Below are 15,899 nucleotides of genomic sequence, written 5' to 3' on the forward strand. Positions count from 1 at the left end.
TTGTACACAAAGAAACTCATGTAATAATTGCACCACTGCTTAATTAAGCTGTTTAAAGAAATGAACATCCATCCCAGTGCATGTAAAGCCCTATATCATGGTTCTCCCTGTGAAATGGACCAGAGGGAATATGATACTTCTGCTTTCTGGGGGTCCACCACTGCAGGCGCCTTCAATGCCATGATTTGACCTGACAGTCTGGGGTCTACCACTGACAGTGATCCATGTGGAGGGAAGGTTGTGATTGTCAGTGCAATGTTTTCTCCCTGCTGCGCCTTGCCCAAATGATCGTCATGCGGTAGGCTGCACCACAGAATGGCTACCGGCAAAATTAAGCAGATCCTTGCGACTGCATTGCATGCAGACAGCGGAGGACGAATAGTCCCTAAGCATGTTCAGGGGCTTAAAACCGCATCTTCATTCATCTCGTTGCACGGGCAACACCCCAAATGCATCATTAGAGTCACACATTTGTGTAATGTTACACATGATCAAGGAAACGCCAACAAAACACTTGTTGTTATTGTTAAGACGTTATTTTATAGAAGCTTTAATATTTGTATTGTTTTTAATATTTATAATCCTTAGATCGCAAAAAGGGAGGAGGGGAAAAGGAAGAGACTGCGCGCGGTAGCGTGGGATACTGCTAAGTTGGTAGTTTTGTTTCAGTAACTTCCGGTAAGGATTTTCAAAGTAATTATAATAGCTGGAAAATATTTTAGATTATACACATAATAACAAAATTCCTGTTGAATCTATGACAAAAAATATATTTTTTATAAAATAATCACGCGACACTCGGGTGATTTGAACGCACACACGTTCATTTTACACCAATGTGTGTTGTATTTTGAAGGTGCACTGGTGTTCCGGAAGTACGCCACGGATATTTTGTGTGGTTTTACTGCTCTCACAGCTCCAGCGGCAAGGAAACACACCCGTCAGCAGCGCGCATTGGAGACTGGAAAAAAAAAAAAGCGTATCACGGACAAAGAAAATATGGGCGCGCTGGAGAGGATTCACCACCGCCGGTACCGACAATGGCTGAGCCGCTTCTGTTCCATTCAGCCGGAATGCATTTAGCCCACCTTAATGAGGCGCTGGGACGCGAGGTACTGCAAGCTAAAAAGGCGGAAGGCTGCGTTTGAAACCGTCTGCGGATCCTATGAGTTTGCAATGGATGTTGCGGGGATATGCAACCTGCGAGGGAGCAATGTGCCTTTTTGTTATTTTGTGATATTCTCCTTATTTTGTGGCCTTTCGTTCGGACAATTGCGCTATTCCATTACAGAAGAACTGGACAATGGGGCACTGGTGGCTGATCTTGCGCAAGACTTGGGGCTGGATATTCGAAGGCTGGCCAGCCGGAAAATCAAGGTAACCTCCAGCAGCAGCAGCAAGCGCTACGTGATTGTCAACCCTAAAAATGGCAAATTGCTTGTTAATGAGAGGATCGACAGGGAGGCGCTGTGCGATGCGTCCAGCAGCTGCCTCATCAATCTGGAGGTTCTGGTGGAAAATCCCACCGAGGTGCACCATGTTGAGGTGGAAATTGTGGACGCCAACGATAATGCGCCACAGTTCCCTCGGGAGGAGTACCAAGTTGAAATCACAGAATCCGCTCTGCCGGGGTCGAGGTACCCGATTGAAAATGCCCAGGATTCCGACATAGGGTCAAATTCAGTTCGTTTGTATCAGCTGAGCACAAATGACCATTTTGCCCTGGTATCCAACAAACCTTCCCTGAACACAAAGAACATTGAGCTCGTGCTCAAAAAGCCTCTCGATCGGGAACAGACTGCTTACCACCAGATCATTTTGAGTGCTGTTGATGGCGGGACACCTGAGAAAACAGGCACTGCAAAAATCAACGTGCGAGTCCTGGATTCGAATGACAACGTCCCTATGTTTGACAACTCCGTATACAAGGTGAAACTGTTGGAGAATTCGCCCAAAGACACCCTGGTGATCAAACTGAATGCCACCGACCTGGATGAAGGCACGAATGGTGAAGTGTACTACTCGTTTAGCAGCTACACTCCTGAGCGAGTCAGGCAGATGTTCAGCATGGACACTAATACAGGAGAAATAAGAGTAAGGAGAAATGTTGACTACGAGGAGACCAACTCGTATGAGATGTACATCCAAGCAATGGACAAAGGTCCAGGGGCGGTGGCGGCACACTGTAAGGTGGTGGTAGAAGTGGTGGACGTGAACGACAACGTCCCTCAGATCGTGCTGTCATCCCTGTCGAGCCCTGTGAGGGAGGACGCCCGCGCCGACACGGTCGTGGCCCTGATCAGTGTCACTGATCGAGACTCCGGCGCCAACAAGCAGGTGTCTTTAGAGATCCCGGCAGGCCTCCCTTTCAAAATCAAGTCCTTCAGAAACTACTACACCCTAGTATCCTCAGCCTTCTTGGACCGTGAGACCATTGATGCCTACAATGTCACGCTGAGTGCCACAGACGGAGGAAACCCTCCGCTTTCCTCTCAGAAGACCATCCAGGTGGACGTGGCCGATGTCAATGACAACCCACCTCGATTCGAGCAGACGTCATACACGGTGTACGTGACCGAGAACAATAGCCACGGGGCCTCTTTGTGTACTGTAAAGGCTCAAGACGCAGACATCAAGGAGAATGCACGCATCACCTACACAGTTCTCAATGACAATAACCACGGCATCCCTGTCACCTCCTATGTGTCTGTAAAGGCCGATACTGGCGAGGCTTATGCCCTGCGAGCCTTCGACTATGAATCACTGAGAGAGTTTCACTTCCAGGTCAAAGCCCAAGATGGGGGCATTCCTCCGCTTAGTCGCGTCGCCACCGTCTACATCTACATAATGGATCAGAATGACCACGCACCACTCATCGTCAACCCTCCGGGTAATGGCACACGCTCCTTAGAGACTGTTCAAAAGAACGCGGATTCTGGTGCCTTGGTGACCAAAGTGGTGGCATATGATGCGGATGCCGGTCCAAACGCCTGGCTGGTGTACATGCTCGAAACCGCCACTGACCTGGACTTGTTTAAGGTGCACGAACACACAGGTGAGATCAGGACCACTCGTAGGATCCTGGAAGATAACTCAACCTCGTTTGCACTAACGGTTTTGGTGAAGGACCACGGACAGCCTGCGCTGTCCTCCACCGCCACCATCAATGTGGCTGTCATGGAGGTGCCCCCTAAAGTTGTCCCTGACCCCAAGAGGATCATCCGACCTCACAGCACACTGCTTTTCTCAAACGTGACCCTATACTTGATCGTCGCTTTGAGCGCCACCACCTTTGTTTTCCTGGTCACTGTGGTGGTGCTGGCAATTGTCCGCTGCCATGCCTATTGCACCCAACCGGGGTCCTGCTCCCCTTGCTGTGGGTCACAGAAGCCACCTCCTGATGGCGGCAACAGTAGCGTGAGTGCTGGTGGCCCCGGCGGTGGTGGTGGAGCCGCAGGGCAACCTAATAATAATGTGGTACTCCGGAGGGACCTTAAAGTTGAGCCTCACTACATCGAAGTGCGCGGAAATGGCTCGCTAACAAAGACTTACTGCTACAAGACCTGCTTGACGGCCACCTCCGGCAGTGACACCTTCATGTTCTACAACACAGGACGACCCATCAGTGGCACCTGGGGCAGTGGCGCTGACCGTTTCTTCACAAGTGGAAGTGGATTTGTACGCAGACTGAGCATGCCTGATGCCTCGCTGCAAATCTGCCCAGAGGTATGTTTTAATACTTAAAAGTATCTTTGCTTTCATGACTGCAATGTAGTTAATGATGTGTTACTTTAATGCAAACTTCAAAGTACCGACTCAACTTTAGTCCTACTGAAAGCTAAAATGTTTATTATTATTTTACTATTATTTTCCCTTTTGAGACACTTAAATATTGCCTCCCTCCGGCATCGAAGCCAGCAACCGAATCAGTGCTGGGTTTTATTCTCTTTGGTTCACTTCGCCCTTATCCCGTGAAGTCGCTGAGCCTAGCCCAGCTCAGCACTCACACTGCATTAACGTCAGTCCTGATGCTTTTCTACAGCCCTGTGTGATTTTCTGATGATTCAGAGATTTGTGTCTCCATTTGAGGTTGTCATCACATCCGCCTTCAGAGTGGGTCATATAGTCTTCACCTCTTTGCTCAATCTGAGCAAGTAAGCTTGAACTAAATGGTGTGTCTGAATGAGACTACAGTTGGCTCTTACAGTTGATTGACTCAATAGAAGCAACTGTAAGACTTGTTGTCCAGGGAAAAAATATATGAGGCATTCTCATTTGGCTAATTGCTACACATCCAAAAAGTAAAGCTACTAATGTTTGCCGACATGCAAATATTTTCAATAAAAATATCAGCTTTTTCATTTCTACTCTTAAATTTTGAACTAAAGTTACAGTTAAAGTTAAAGTACCAATGATTGTCACACACACACACTCTTGGTGTGGCAAAATTATTCTCTGCATTTGACCCATCACCCTTGATCACCCCCTGGGAGGTGAGGGGAGCAGTGGGCAGCAGCGGTGCCATGCCCGGGAATCATTTTTGGTGATTTAACCCTCAATTCCAACCCTTGATGCTGAGTGCCAAGCAGGGAGGTAATGGGTCCCATTTATATAGTCTTTGGTATGACTCGGCCGGGGTTTGAACTCACATCCTACCGATCTCAGGGCGGACACTCTAACCACTAGGCCACTGAGTAGTAATTGTGATCACTGTAATTGTTCTATTGTACACAACCTAAAACCAGTGAAGTTGGCACGTTGTGTAAATCATAAACAAAAAACAGAATACAATGATTTTCAAAAAATTTTTAACCTATATTCAATTGAATACACTGTAAAGACAAGATACTTAACATTCGAACTGGTAAACTTTGTTGTTTTTTGCAAATATTAGCTCATTTGGAATTTGATGGCTGCAACATGGTTCAAGTGGCAAACAATACTGAGAAAATTGAGGAATGCTCATCAAACACTTATTTGGAAAATCCCACAGGGGAACAGGCTAATTGGGAACAGGTGGATGCCATGATTGGGTATAAAAGCAGCTTCCATGAAATGCTAAGTCATTCACAAACAAGGATAAGGCGAGGGTCACCACTTTCTGAACAAATGCATGAGCAAATTGTCTCACAGTTTAAGAACAACATTTCTCAACGAACTATTGCAAGGAATATCATCAAAAGGTTCAGAGAATCTGGAATAATCACTGCACGTAAGCAATGATATTACATATCTTTGATCCCTTAGGCGGTACTGCATCAAAAAGCGACATCAGTGTGTAAGCGATATCACCACATGGGCTCAGGAACACTTCCGAAAACCACTGTCAGTAACTATAGTTTGTCGGTACATGTGTAAGTGCAAGTTATGCAAAGTGAAAGCCATTTATCAACAACACCCAGAAACGCTGCCGACTTCTCTTGGACTGATGCAAAGTGTAAAAGTGTTCAGTGGTCTAACGAGTCCACATTTTCAATTGGTTTTGGAAACTGTAGACGTTGTGTCCTCCGGAACAAAGAGGAAAATAATAACTGAACAACTCAAGCTGTTCATCAAGCAAGAATGGGAAATAAATCCACCTGTAAAGCTTAAAAATTGGTCTCCTCAGTTCCCAAACGTTCACTAAGTGTTGTGAAAATAAAAGGCCATGTAACAGCGTGGTAAAAATACCCTTGTGCCAATTTTTATGCAATGATTTGCTGCCATTAAATTCTAAGTTAATGATTATTTGCAAAACAAAATTAATTTTCTCAGTTCGAACATTAAATACCTAGTTTTTGCAGTCTATTCAATTAAATATAAGTTTAAAAGGATTTGCAAAATATTGTATTCTTTTTTTATTTACGATTTACACAACGTGCCAACTTCACTGGTTTTTTGGTTTTGTACATTAAATGGGCCTTACATTGTAAAGGTATGATTCAAATAATGTAATCTCAAATTTTACTGTGTATGGTCGTTATCCAGCGCTTTAAATATTGAGATTTATTTATGTGTTATATGTATTGCAGTGCAGTATTTGTCTTATTTTCTAGTACTATGTTGTGGCGATCGATAAAGATATGCACCAAGCCAACAAAAGCACAATGACCTAATGTTGGCGCTGCTTTATTTTCACAGCGACAATCAAATCGACCAACTTTTAGCATAACAACTGTTTGATTAACTTCTTTTTCAGCGCTTGTCTCAGCAATAACACATCTTTACATCAGCGAGACTTAGACCGTGATGCGAGCGATTTTAAAAGACAACAGCGGAATGTTGCATCGGCCTTGTCTGCTATGAGATATCAGCTATCAGCATCGGTCTGGGCAAAATGGAGATGAACTCTTTATCTTTGATATTAACAACACAGCTTTAGCTTGAGCAATGTGGAATGACAAAAAAGGACACGTGATGTTAAAGGCCTACTGAAATGAGATGTTCTTATTTAAACGGGGATAACAGGTCCATTCTATGTTTCATACTTGATCATTTCGCGATATTGCCATATTTTTGCTGAAAGGATTTAGTAGAGAACATCGACAATAAAGTTTGCAACTTTTAGTCTCTAATAAAAAAGCCTTGCCTTTACCGGAAGTCGCAGACGATGACGTCACAAGGGTGAGGGCTCCTCACGTCCTCACATTGTTTTTAATGGGAGCCTCCAGCAGCAAGAGCTATTCGGACCGAGAAAACGACAATTTCACCATTAATTTGAGAGAGGATGAAAGATTTGTGGATGATGATATTGATAGTAAAGGACTAGAAAAAAAATAAATAAATAAAATAAATAAAGTTTAAAAAAAAGCGATTGCATTGGGATGGATTCAGATGTTTTTAGACACATTTACTAAGATAATTCTGGGAAAGCCGTTATTTTTCTATTGTGTTGCTAGTGTTTTAGTGAGATTAAATAGTACCTGATAGTCGGAGGGGTTTGTCCACGGGAGTCTTGACGCCAGTCTCTGAGGGAAGTCGACGGCAGCTGCATGGACGGCGCAAGCTCAGCTGATCTCTGGTTAGAGGCCACTTTTTACCACAATTTTCTCATTGAAACCTGCCGGTTGACAAGTGGTCGGGAACCATGTTCGCTTGACCGCTCTGATCCATAGTAAAGCTTCACCTCCGGGAATTTTAAACAAGGAAACCCCGTGTTTGTGTGGCTAAAGGCTAAAGCTTCCCAGCTCCATCTTTCTACTTTGACTTCTCTATTATTAATTGAACAAATTGCAAAAGATTCAGCAACACAGATGTCCACAATACTGTGTGATTGCGCGATGAGAAGAGACGACAATTAGCAAATGGTGGTGCGCTAATATGTCCCCCTGCAACCCGGGACGTCACGCGCACGCGTCATCATTCCGCGACGTTTTCAACAAGAAACTCCGTGGGAAATTTAAAATTGTAATTTAGTAAACTAAACCGCCCGTATTGGCATGTGTTGCAATGTTAATATTTAATCATCGATATATAAACTATCAGACTGCGTGGTCGGTAGTAGTGGGTTTCAGTAGGCCTTTAACAACATATAACCCTAACAGCAAAACTAATGATTGTTGCTCCGACTGTCAAGTTTACCACGTTTTTGCGGAACAACACACACCCATGGTTTCAGCACATAGAACTACATTTATAATTTAGAGGAATTACCTTGGATGTGACAAGGTATTTATGTCGTCACCATGTTTTGAATGTCGGGTGACGCTTAGAGGATCTGTAATCTACAGTAGAATGCACTCATTGCTATTTGGGTGAAACGAGTGTAAAAGTGACTGAGTGTTATTTCATATTTATAGGGCTCTAATTATGTTAAAAACGTATTTAGAAAGTTGTGAATAGTTATAGTCCAACAATGAACATGTTTGATTTATTAATAGTAATCCTACTTTGAGGAGATTTTGTTTACAATGGTCAGACATGGAAACTTTTGGCCGCAATTAACGAGGGACGAATGTCATCAAATCGATTTTTTAATCCATATTTTGGTTGTCCAAGTTATTTAAATTTATGAAATGGACAGGCAAATTAATTAAAGCTCACTGTTTTTTTTTCCAAACATGAGCAAGCAATGAAGTGTAAAAACAGCCTAAAAGCAGACAAAAACCTCATCTGAAGACCCTAAAGTTGAGGGCTATGCAGCAGTATTGATGTGTTAACTTCACCAGCCTGGGGAACCTCATTCTTTTCACTTTCACTTTTACAACCAGTCTATGTTGTAAATAAAGTTGATTTGATTAGATAAACAATGGACCAGTGGTTCTCAAACTGTGTAGTGGTATGCAAGCTCCATCTTGTGGCATGCCGAAAAAATCACTCAATTGATTGATAAGTGTTTTATTTTCCTATGCTCCAAAACGATGTTACTGTTCAAACTGTGTGTAATTCTACAGCAGCCAAAAATAACAAATATGTTTGTTAAGTAAAACCTCTGCCTTGTTTTTAATGAATACTTGGGCCTACTACATGACTGTATTTTAATGTTGCACATAATGGTAGAGCAAAGTCTTTTCTGAGGTGGTACTTGGTGAAAAGAGTTTGAGAACTACTGCAATAGACATTCAACTTTGTCCGTGTTTTAGGAGGGATACGTCGAAACGAAAATTATTGGTCAAAACACGCAAAAAAGAAGACAAGGCTTAAAACTGAAACATTGAAATATTTTAGACTAGACTTTTAGACTTCCTTTTTCTTGTCATTCAAATTTGAACTTTACAGCACAGATACAAATGAAATTGTGTTACATAAACTCATGGTAGTGCAAGATAAAAAAAACAAAACAATAAGATGCATATATAATTTAATAAATATATATATAAATGATTTGTAAATATATATATAAATTAAATACATATATATAAATAGATTATTGTACGGATAAATATATTGCATTTTTTCACATGAGTCCACGTTTATGGATCTATTTGAATATATTGTCTTTTTTATTCCAGCGAATTAATCCATTTTGGGGGGAGTTGAGGGGATAATTTAATTATGATCCGTTCAAGAGTCTGACGGCCTGAGGGAGGAAGCTGTTACAGAACCTGGAGGTTCTGCTTCGGAGGCTGCGGAACTTCTTTCTAGAGTCCAGCAGTGAAAACAGTCCTTGATGAGGGTGGGACGAGTCTTTGCAGGTTTTCTGAGTCCTGGTCAGGCAGCGGCTTTTCGCGATCGCCTGGATAGGAGGAAGAGGAGTCCTGATGATCTTTTCCGCCGTCCTCCCCACTCTCTGGAGAAACTTCCAGTCTGAGGCATTTCAGGCTCCAGTCCAGACAGAGATGCTGTTGGTCAGCAGGCTCTCTATAGTGCCTCTGTAGGGTGGTGATATATATATATATATATATACATGTGTGTGTATATATATATATATATGTATATATATATATATATATATATATATATATATATATATATATATACATATGTATATATATGTATATATGTATATGTATATATATATGTGCATATATATATATCAGGGGTGTAACGTACACAAAAATTTCGGTTCGGTACTTACCTCGGTTTAGAGGTAACGGTTCGGTTCATTTTCGGTGCAGTAAGAAAACAACAAACTATACATTTTTTGGTTATTTATTTACCAAATTTGTAAACAATGGCTTGATCCTTTTAACATTGGGAACACTATAATAATCCTGCCCACGTTAATCCACATTAAACTGCCTCAAGTTGTTGCTTAGATGAAATAAAATGACACAAATATTCTTCTACATTCAAAAGTGCAACATTCAACAGTTTCAAGTCAACTCATCATGCTTAATTTATTAAAGCATTTGGGAAGCCTGTAGTTGATTTTTTATTATGTAAATGTTATATTTGTATCAACATGTGATAGTAGGGACCCCTACCATTCAAAACTAAGCTGCTACATTGCTAATGATTCATGTAACTATAGCTGAAAAATAGTACAATAGCAATAGGAGTTCATGTAGGCTTTATGATGCACTTACATTATTATATACACTATCAGAGACAGAAACTCTTCATTTAACATAATGCCCTTTTTTGCTGCTTCAACATACCTCAATCAACACTGTCCGTAACACACACACACACACCCACACGCACACACCGCAAAATGAGCTAACGTTACGCTAAAAGCTAACTAGCCTTCACCTAAAGCCAGGACTGCGAGTGAGCTGATTTGCAGTTTGTTTCTAGAAGGTCAACGGGCTCATAGTGATGTTTAGAAAGTAGTTGACTTGGAAGTGTTTAGTATAACTTGGGGAGAGTCCGCTGCTCCCCTGCTAAACGCCTATCTGCTCGACGCTGAAGCGCGGACTAGATGCGCTCTGAATACGCACTGCTGATTAGCTTGTTATCGCTACTGTTGTAACCAATCAGATGGTTGTGTGGGAGGGACAATGCTGGGTGCTGTGCAGGAGACAGAGGCAGAACGGAGCGGAGCAGCTTGTCAAGACTTAAGGATAGGCGGCTACTTCATATGTTTGTGTTGAACTCGTTCGGTACTCCTCCGCACCGAACCGGAACCCCCATACCGAAACGGTTCAATACAAATACACGTACCGTTACACCCCATATATATATATATATATATATATATATATATATATATATATATATATATATATATATATATATGTATATGTATGTATGTATGTATGTATGTATATACCTATGTGTGTGTGTATATATATATATATATATATATATATATGTATATACATATAGGTATATACATATATATATGTATATGTATATGTATATACCTATATGTTGCATTATTATTACATTCATGACTATATGACTGTACTAACCTCAATAAAATCAGGGCTTTAAAAATGCACGTTTATTCCCCGTTTTCGAAAATATTAATTTACCATTGGTATTCCAATGCAACATAAAATAATTATGAACAGGCCAAATAGTGAATGAGTTGGATTTCTCGAAAAATCAACTTTTGGGCCGAACATTTTCAGTCGCTGAAAATTCACTAGTTTTTAAGATCACAAAAGCACAGCACATAACTTTGCTATATTTTTGTTTGCTTCTTTATTTATTTATTATGCCCACATTGTTCCTATTTATTTGATTTAGTATGTACATTTTTGGCAAAAAACTACCAGTAGTCTTTGTGTGAGCTGCACCCTCTGCTGGTTGCTACTCCATTGCGAACTTGCACAACATATATCTTTGTTGATCAGATAGAACATATTCAGTACTGATGGACCCACCTTTTAATGTTTAGAAATTGACTGTTTCATGATTCTCTGTTGAAACAATCAACCAATATAAATATTTTCATATTAAGGTTTGTACTGTCCACAAAGCAGTCCCTTGTAAATTTGTCACATGTTGAGGAAATGCGTAGCGAAATAAATTAGATTAACCTTCCTTTAGCCCTTGCTGCTCAGCTCTGCAAATTAGATTTTGTCAAAGAGGCTGGGTCGACCAGCAGAAAATACTCCCTGATGAATTGATGGAATATTATGTGCCATCTTTTTCTGGGACACACATCCTGAGAAGTTGTAAATAGCTAAATCTGTTGAGGCCCATAACTAAATCCCTTTTTAATCACAACATATTTACAATAAGCCCGTGCAAAGATGCACGAAGGGTCGGATTCAACCAGACCAGTTGTGGCTGATTCAGGCAAGGAATTGTACAGTAGTTGCTTACATACAAAGTTTGTAGAAAATAATTATTAAATTCATCCAGGGTAGGACAATTAAGAAAAAAACATTTTTATTTGCAACGCTGGCCAAGCCAGGATGCAGCATTTACATGACAGAGACATTTAAGTGATAATCTCTCATTGTCTTTCAAATTAAAAATAAAAATAAAATAAAAAATAGCGCTATAGTTAACTATCAACATTTTACAAATGCTCTAAACCTGTGGGGATAAATGTGTTGGAAATGTTATGCTTTCCAAGCATAAAACAGAGAGAATATCTGCAACTTGTGGACAACAAAGGAGGCAGCGGAGAATGCGAAAGCCTTTGGTGGTGTTTCTTTATGTAATCAAAATGAATTATTACTGTTTTTATCATAATTAATTAATACAGTACACTTATTTATAGCTCGGTTGGTAGAGTGGCTGTGCCAGCAACTTGAGGGTTGCAGGTTCGATTCCCGCTTGTGCCATCCTAGTTACTGCCGTTGTGTCCTTGGGCAAGACACTTTACCCACCTGCTCCCAGTGCCACACACACTGGTTTAAATGTAACTTAGATATTGGGTGTCACTATGTAAAGCGCTTTGAGTCACTTGAGAAAAGCGCTATATAAATATAATTCACTTCACTTCACTTCACAATGAGCTTTGTGTAAATAATTTTACTGCAATCTGTTTTGGTTGTGTCTGGAACCCAAGGATGCAGAGACAGTAGGCGAAGTGCAGGTAGATGTAATCACTCAAGTATTGATCATATACTGATATTACCCCTGGTGTCGACATCAACAATGTACAGACTATGACAGTGTCATTGTTAATTTTGTTGACCAATAACTTTTGTCTGAGTTATCGTCAACAACCTATTTTCCCGTGACAAAATTAAGACGATAACGAATCAAAACAGAATGGACGTTAACTAAGACGATAACAACACAAACACACGGTCGTCGACGAATAAAAACAAGACAAAAATGTTGACAGAAACGCAATCCAATCATATTTAATTTTGTATTTTGAATGTGTAGGACAAGTTCAAAATATATCCAAACACAGCTCTTTAACACTGCACTTATGAAAGAAAGTTAGTATGAAGGGGAGCAAATCGGATGCATTTTTTTTTTGTTAGATGAGGAAGTTTATTTTTTTTACCGGGAAAATGAAAATGTGCGGATTTAACATGTTCCACATTGCAATATGTATACACCGAGGAGAAAGTGAAGAGGACGCATTTTATTTTTAATTCTAAATGATGACATCAGCAGGCGAGTCCTGGTGGCATCCAGTCATATTTAGGTTAAAGCTACTGTATGTTCCCTTGCTACTTCCGGTTCTCCCGCGCTCATAAACAAATTATAAGGAGGGCATGCATCGTAACTACGTTTCACAACACACATGCTGTATATACCGGCCTAACCAGAGGCATAGCATATAAAATACATTTAAAAACTGCCCGAAATGTTTTTATTGGCTATTGAACAAAAAAATACCTACAACATTCCTGAACATAAGATTGTGGTACTTTGGTGCTAAACAATCGCTTTACTAAATACAGGCCTTATATTTTTTGCTTAATGTTTTAATTGACTAAATGTACTGTAATTTGAATAAAATCTTGTGCAATTTTGTTAGATAAAACTCGACTAATTAAATTTAAAAATGACTAAAAAACACTTGCTGTTATATTATCCTCTCTTTAACACGTATTATTCTACTTGTTCATTTTCCTGTTAATTTCTGTTTACATTAGGCTGCCACACAGCTTAATTTACACTTCTTAAACTTTACTAAGAGCTTATTTATTCTGTTTTTTCAAGCTAGTTTAGCAGGTAGCTTAACATTAACATACCTGCTCTTTGCTTACTCTGTGTGTAACATGTTTAGCATTGTCCTCCAGTAAGGATAATACTTCATATTGATACTTAAGATACTAAGAAATGCAGATTATTTGCAGTAAGGGAGGTTATTACTGTTTTTGGGGAGCGGCTCCACACTGTGTTTGGAAACACACAATTGAGTTGAGTTTGAGTTTATTTCGACCTCCAGCCCCAGTTTCTCTATTCAACATGTTCGAAAAGGAGTAGAAAGAAGCAGAGTTTATGTAATCCTACTCCTTTTCCTTTACAAAGCAGTTGCCAAAGCTTTTTTTCACTTCCTGTTCTAAATTTATTCACAATATACTCCATAAGTAAGAACAATAAAAATAAATAAATACATACAAAATTATTAATGAAGTAAGGTATATTTCATACGGTGAGATGAGTAAGATTATCTTGAAAATTAATGGATGGATGAGATAAATTCAGAATGTGAATCATGGTTCTTCTTTGTACTTTGTAAACACTTTTAAGTTTAAAGTGTTTCTAGAAGTGGATCATATTAGTACATTGTTTGATTTATTTCCTTAATCCACTCCATATTTTAATTCCACATACAGATATACCGTACTGAAGGTGTTAAGTGTTGTACGTCCGCACAGTTGTTTTAAATTACATTTTTCGCAAAGATTATATTTCTCCTCTTTTGTTGAGAATAATTTTTGTATATTCTTCAATAGCAGATTATCGTTTGCTTTGTGTATAATTTTAGCTGTTGGCAAATTCAGTATTTTTGATTCAATAAATAAAGGTTTGTATGCTCTCTATAGCCAACATTATGTAATATTCTAACTGATCTTGTTTGTAACACTGTTAGTGAATGAAGTGTACTTTTGCTGTTATTTCTCCAGATCTTCCCCATATTTCCACACAATTAACTGCTATCGTATCAGCAGGAGAACTAAAAAAAATATATATATCAATTTCCACGAATGCAGCCATTTTCGGCTGCAACCATCCTCCCTAAGAAAGCCAGCAAAATCTTCAGGACTGTAATATGTAACACAAGTTGTAAAATAAAACATTGCATTTGTAGTGTAAAGCCTTACTTATACAATATGAGGCTTTCTCTTCAGATGAGAGGCAAAGGGTGTGTGGTTGCCGTGGGAATGAAGGTCGTTGCTGGCTTATTGGTTTATGGCCGATAATTTACCACAGGTCTGCAGGGAGTATTGCATCCTCACATACCCTGAAAGGCCATGACATCCATCCTCTTTTATGGAGAAGACGAAACCCTCAAAAGTCATCAACATGGCTTTGAGTTCATCACCAACCTTATGCAGGACTGCTGCTGCATGTCTGTGCTTAAATATCGGTGTCTGTGCAAGGATATCACTGTGCATGTTGTGTGTTTGCAATGAGGGGCACAACTGCAGTGCTCCTATCACGTCCAGAGCTTGAATGTGTATTATGATTAATTGATGAGACTGTAGCTCAGCCTGTATGAGATTGAACTAAACCCTCTCTCTCTCTCTCTCTCTCGCTCTCTCTCTCTCTCTCTCTCTCTCTCTCCACCCCTCCGTCTCTCTTTCTCATCTGCTTTTCCGCTCACCTCTTGCACGCTCAGCCAAAAGCCCCAAATGCTGACTGGCGATATTCTGCATCTTTGAGGGCCGGGATGCAGAGGTAAGAAACTCTTAGGAAACTTTCATCTGACACCAGCTGCACCCGTTTTTGTTTTGTGTGCCATGTTGAACTATACCATACCCGGATATTGTCAACCAAAAGTCTCCAAATGCACAACATTGCCAAATAAACTCATTTAAAAACACAGACTCCCCTCAGAGCTTCATATGTCATACTACATATGAGCATCTGCCTCTGTCAGGATTAAATATTTGACCCTCCCCTTTGTACCTCTAACCCCTTTTTCTCCTTTAGGGCAATTTGCAGCCTGTCTCCTCTGCAGTGTAACACTATATAGACCATTTACATTCTGAGCGTCACAACCCCCTCTCGTTGCAGTCTTTAAGCAGGAAGCATGAAGGACGAATGAGTTATGACCTTTCTCAGATTAGCTGATGTACGTACGCATCAGTGTCTGCGCGTACAACTGCCCTGCACGCACTCTGTGCGTATTTATACATGTTTTGTCTGGAGGTGTGAAGCTGTTAACACAGACAACAAAGGACATTTTGCTTATACTTGCTGACGCACTTCATGGACATAAGTATCGGGACATTTTATTATACCTCTTATATGAAATTGGTCTCAGCTTTGCAGCCATAATAGTTAAACAGGACAACAGCGATTTAATTCAATTGAACTTCAACGCCCTGGGGACTTTAAATTGTAATTATCATTAATGCCAAAAAGGACATAAACATTTTGTTTTTCTTAACTTATTTTGCCCGAATTTCTCCATAAACTTCAGTCCTCAACAAAAATATCAA

At 40.1% G+C, this 15,899-nt stretch overlaps 1 protein-coding gene across 2 annotated transcripts in view; it reads left to right on the forward strand.

The window, feature by feature from the left end:
* The first annotated feature begins 919 nt into the window (after positions 1–919).
* The window catches only part of LOC133551279 (protocadherin alpha-C2-like), a 54,475-nt gene continuing 39,495 nt past the window's right edge, over positions 920–15,899 (forward strand). Inside the window, exons 1-2 of one of the 2 annotated variants that reach the window (XM_061897831.1) lie at positions 920–3,726; positions 15,074–15,132. In XM_061897831.1, coding sequence (XP_061753815.1) covers positions 1,093–3,726; positions 15,074–15,132 — 2,693 coding nt within the window. In that variant the 5' untranslated portion in view covers positions 920–1,092. The remainder of the gene's footprint in view (positions 3,727–15,073; positions 15,133–15,899) is intronic. The other variant, XM_061897832.1, reaches the window with a different exon arrangement.

Source organism: Nerophis ophidion, linkage group LG04 (assembly GCF_033978795.1).
Source record: "Nerophis ophidion isolate RoL-2023_Sa linkage group LG04, RoL_Noph_v1.0, whole genome shotgun sequence".
NCBI lineage: Eukaryota > Metazoa > Chordata > Actinopteri > Syngnathiformes > Syngnathidae > Nerophis > Nerophis ophidion.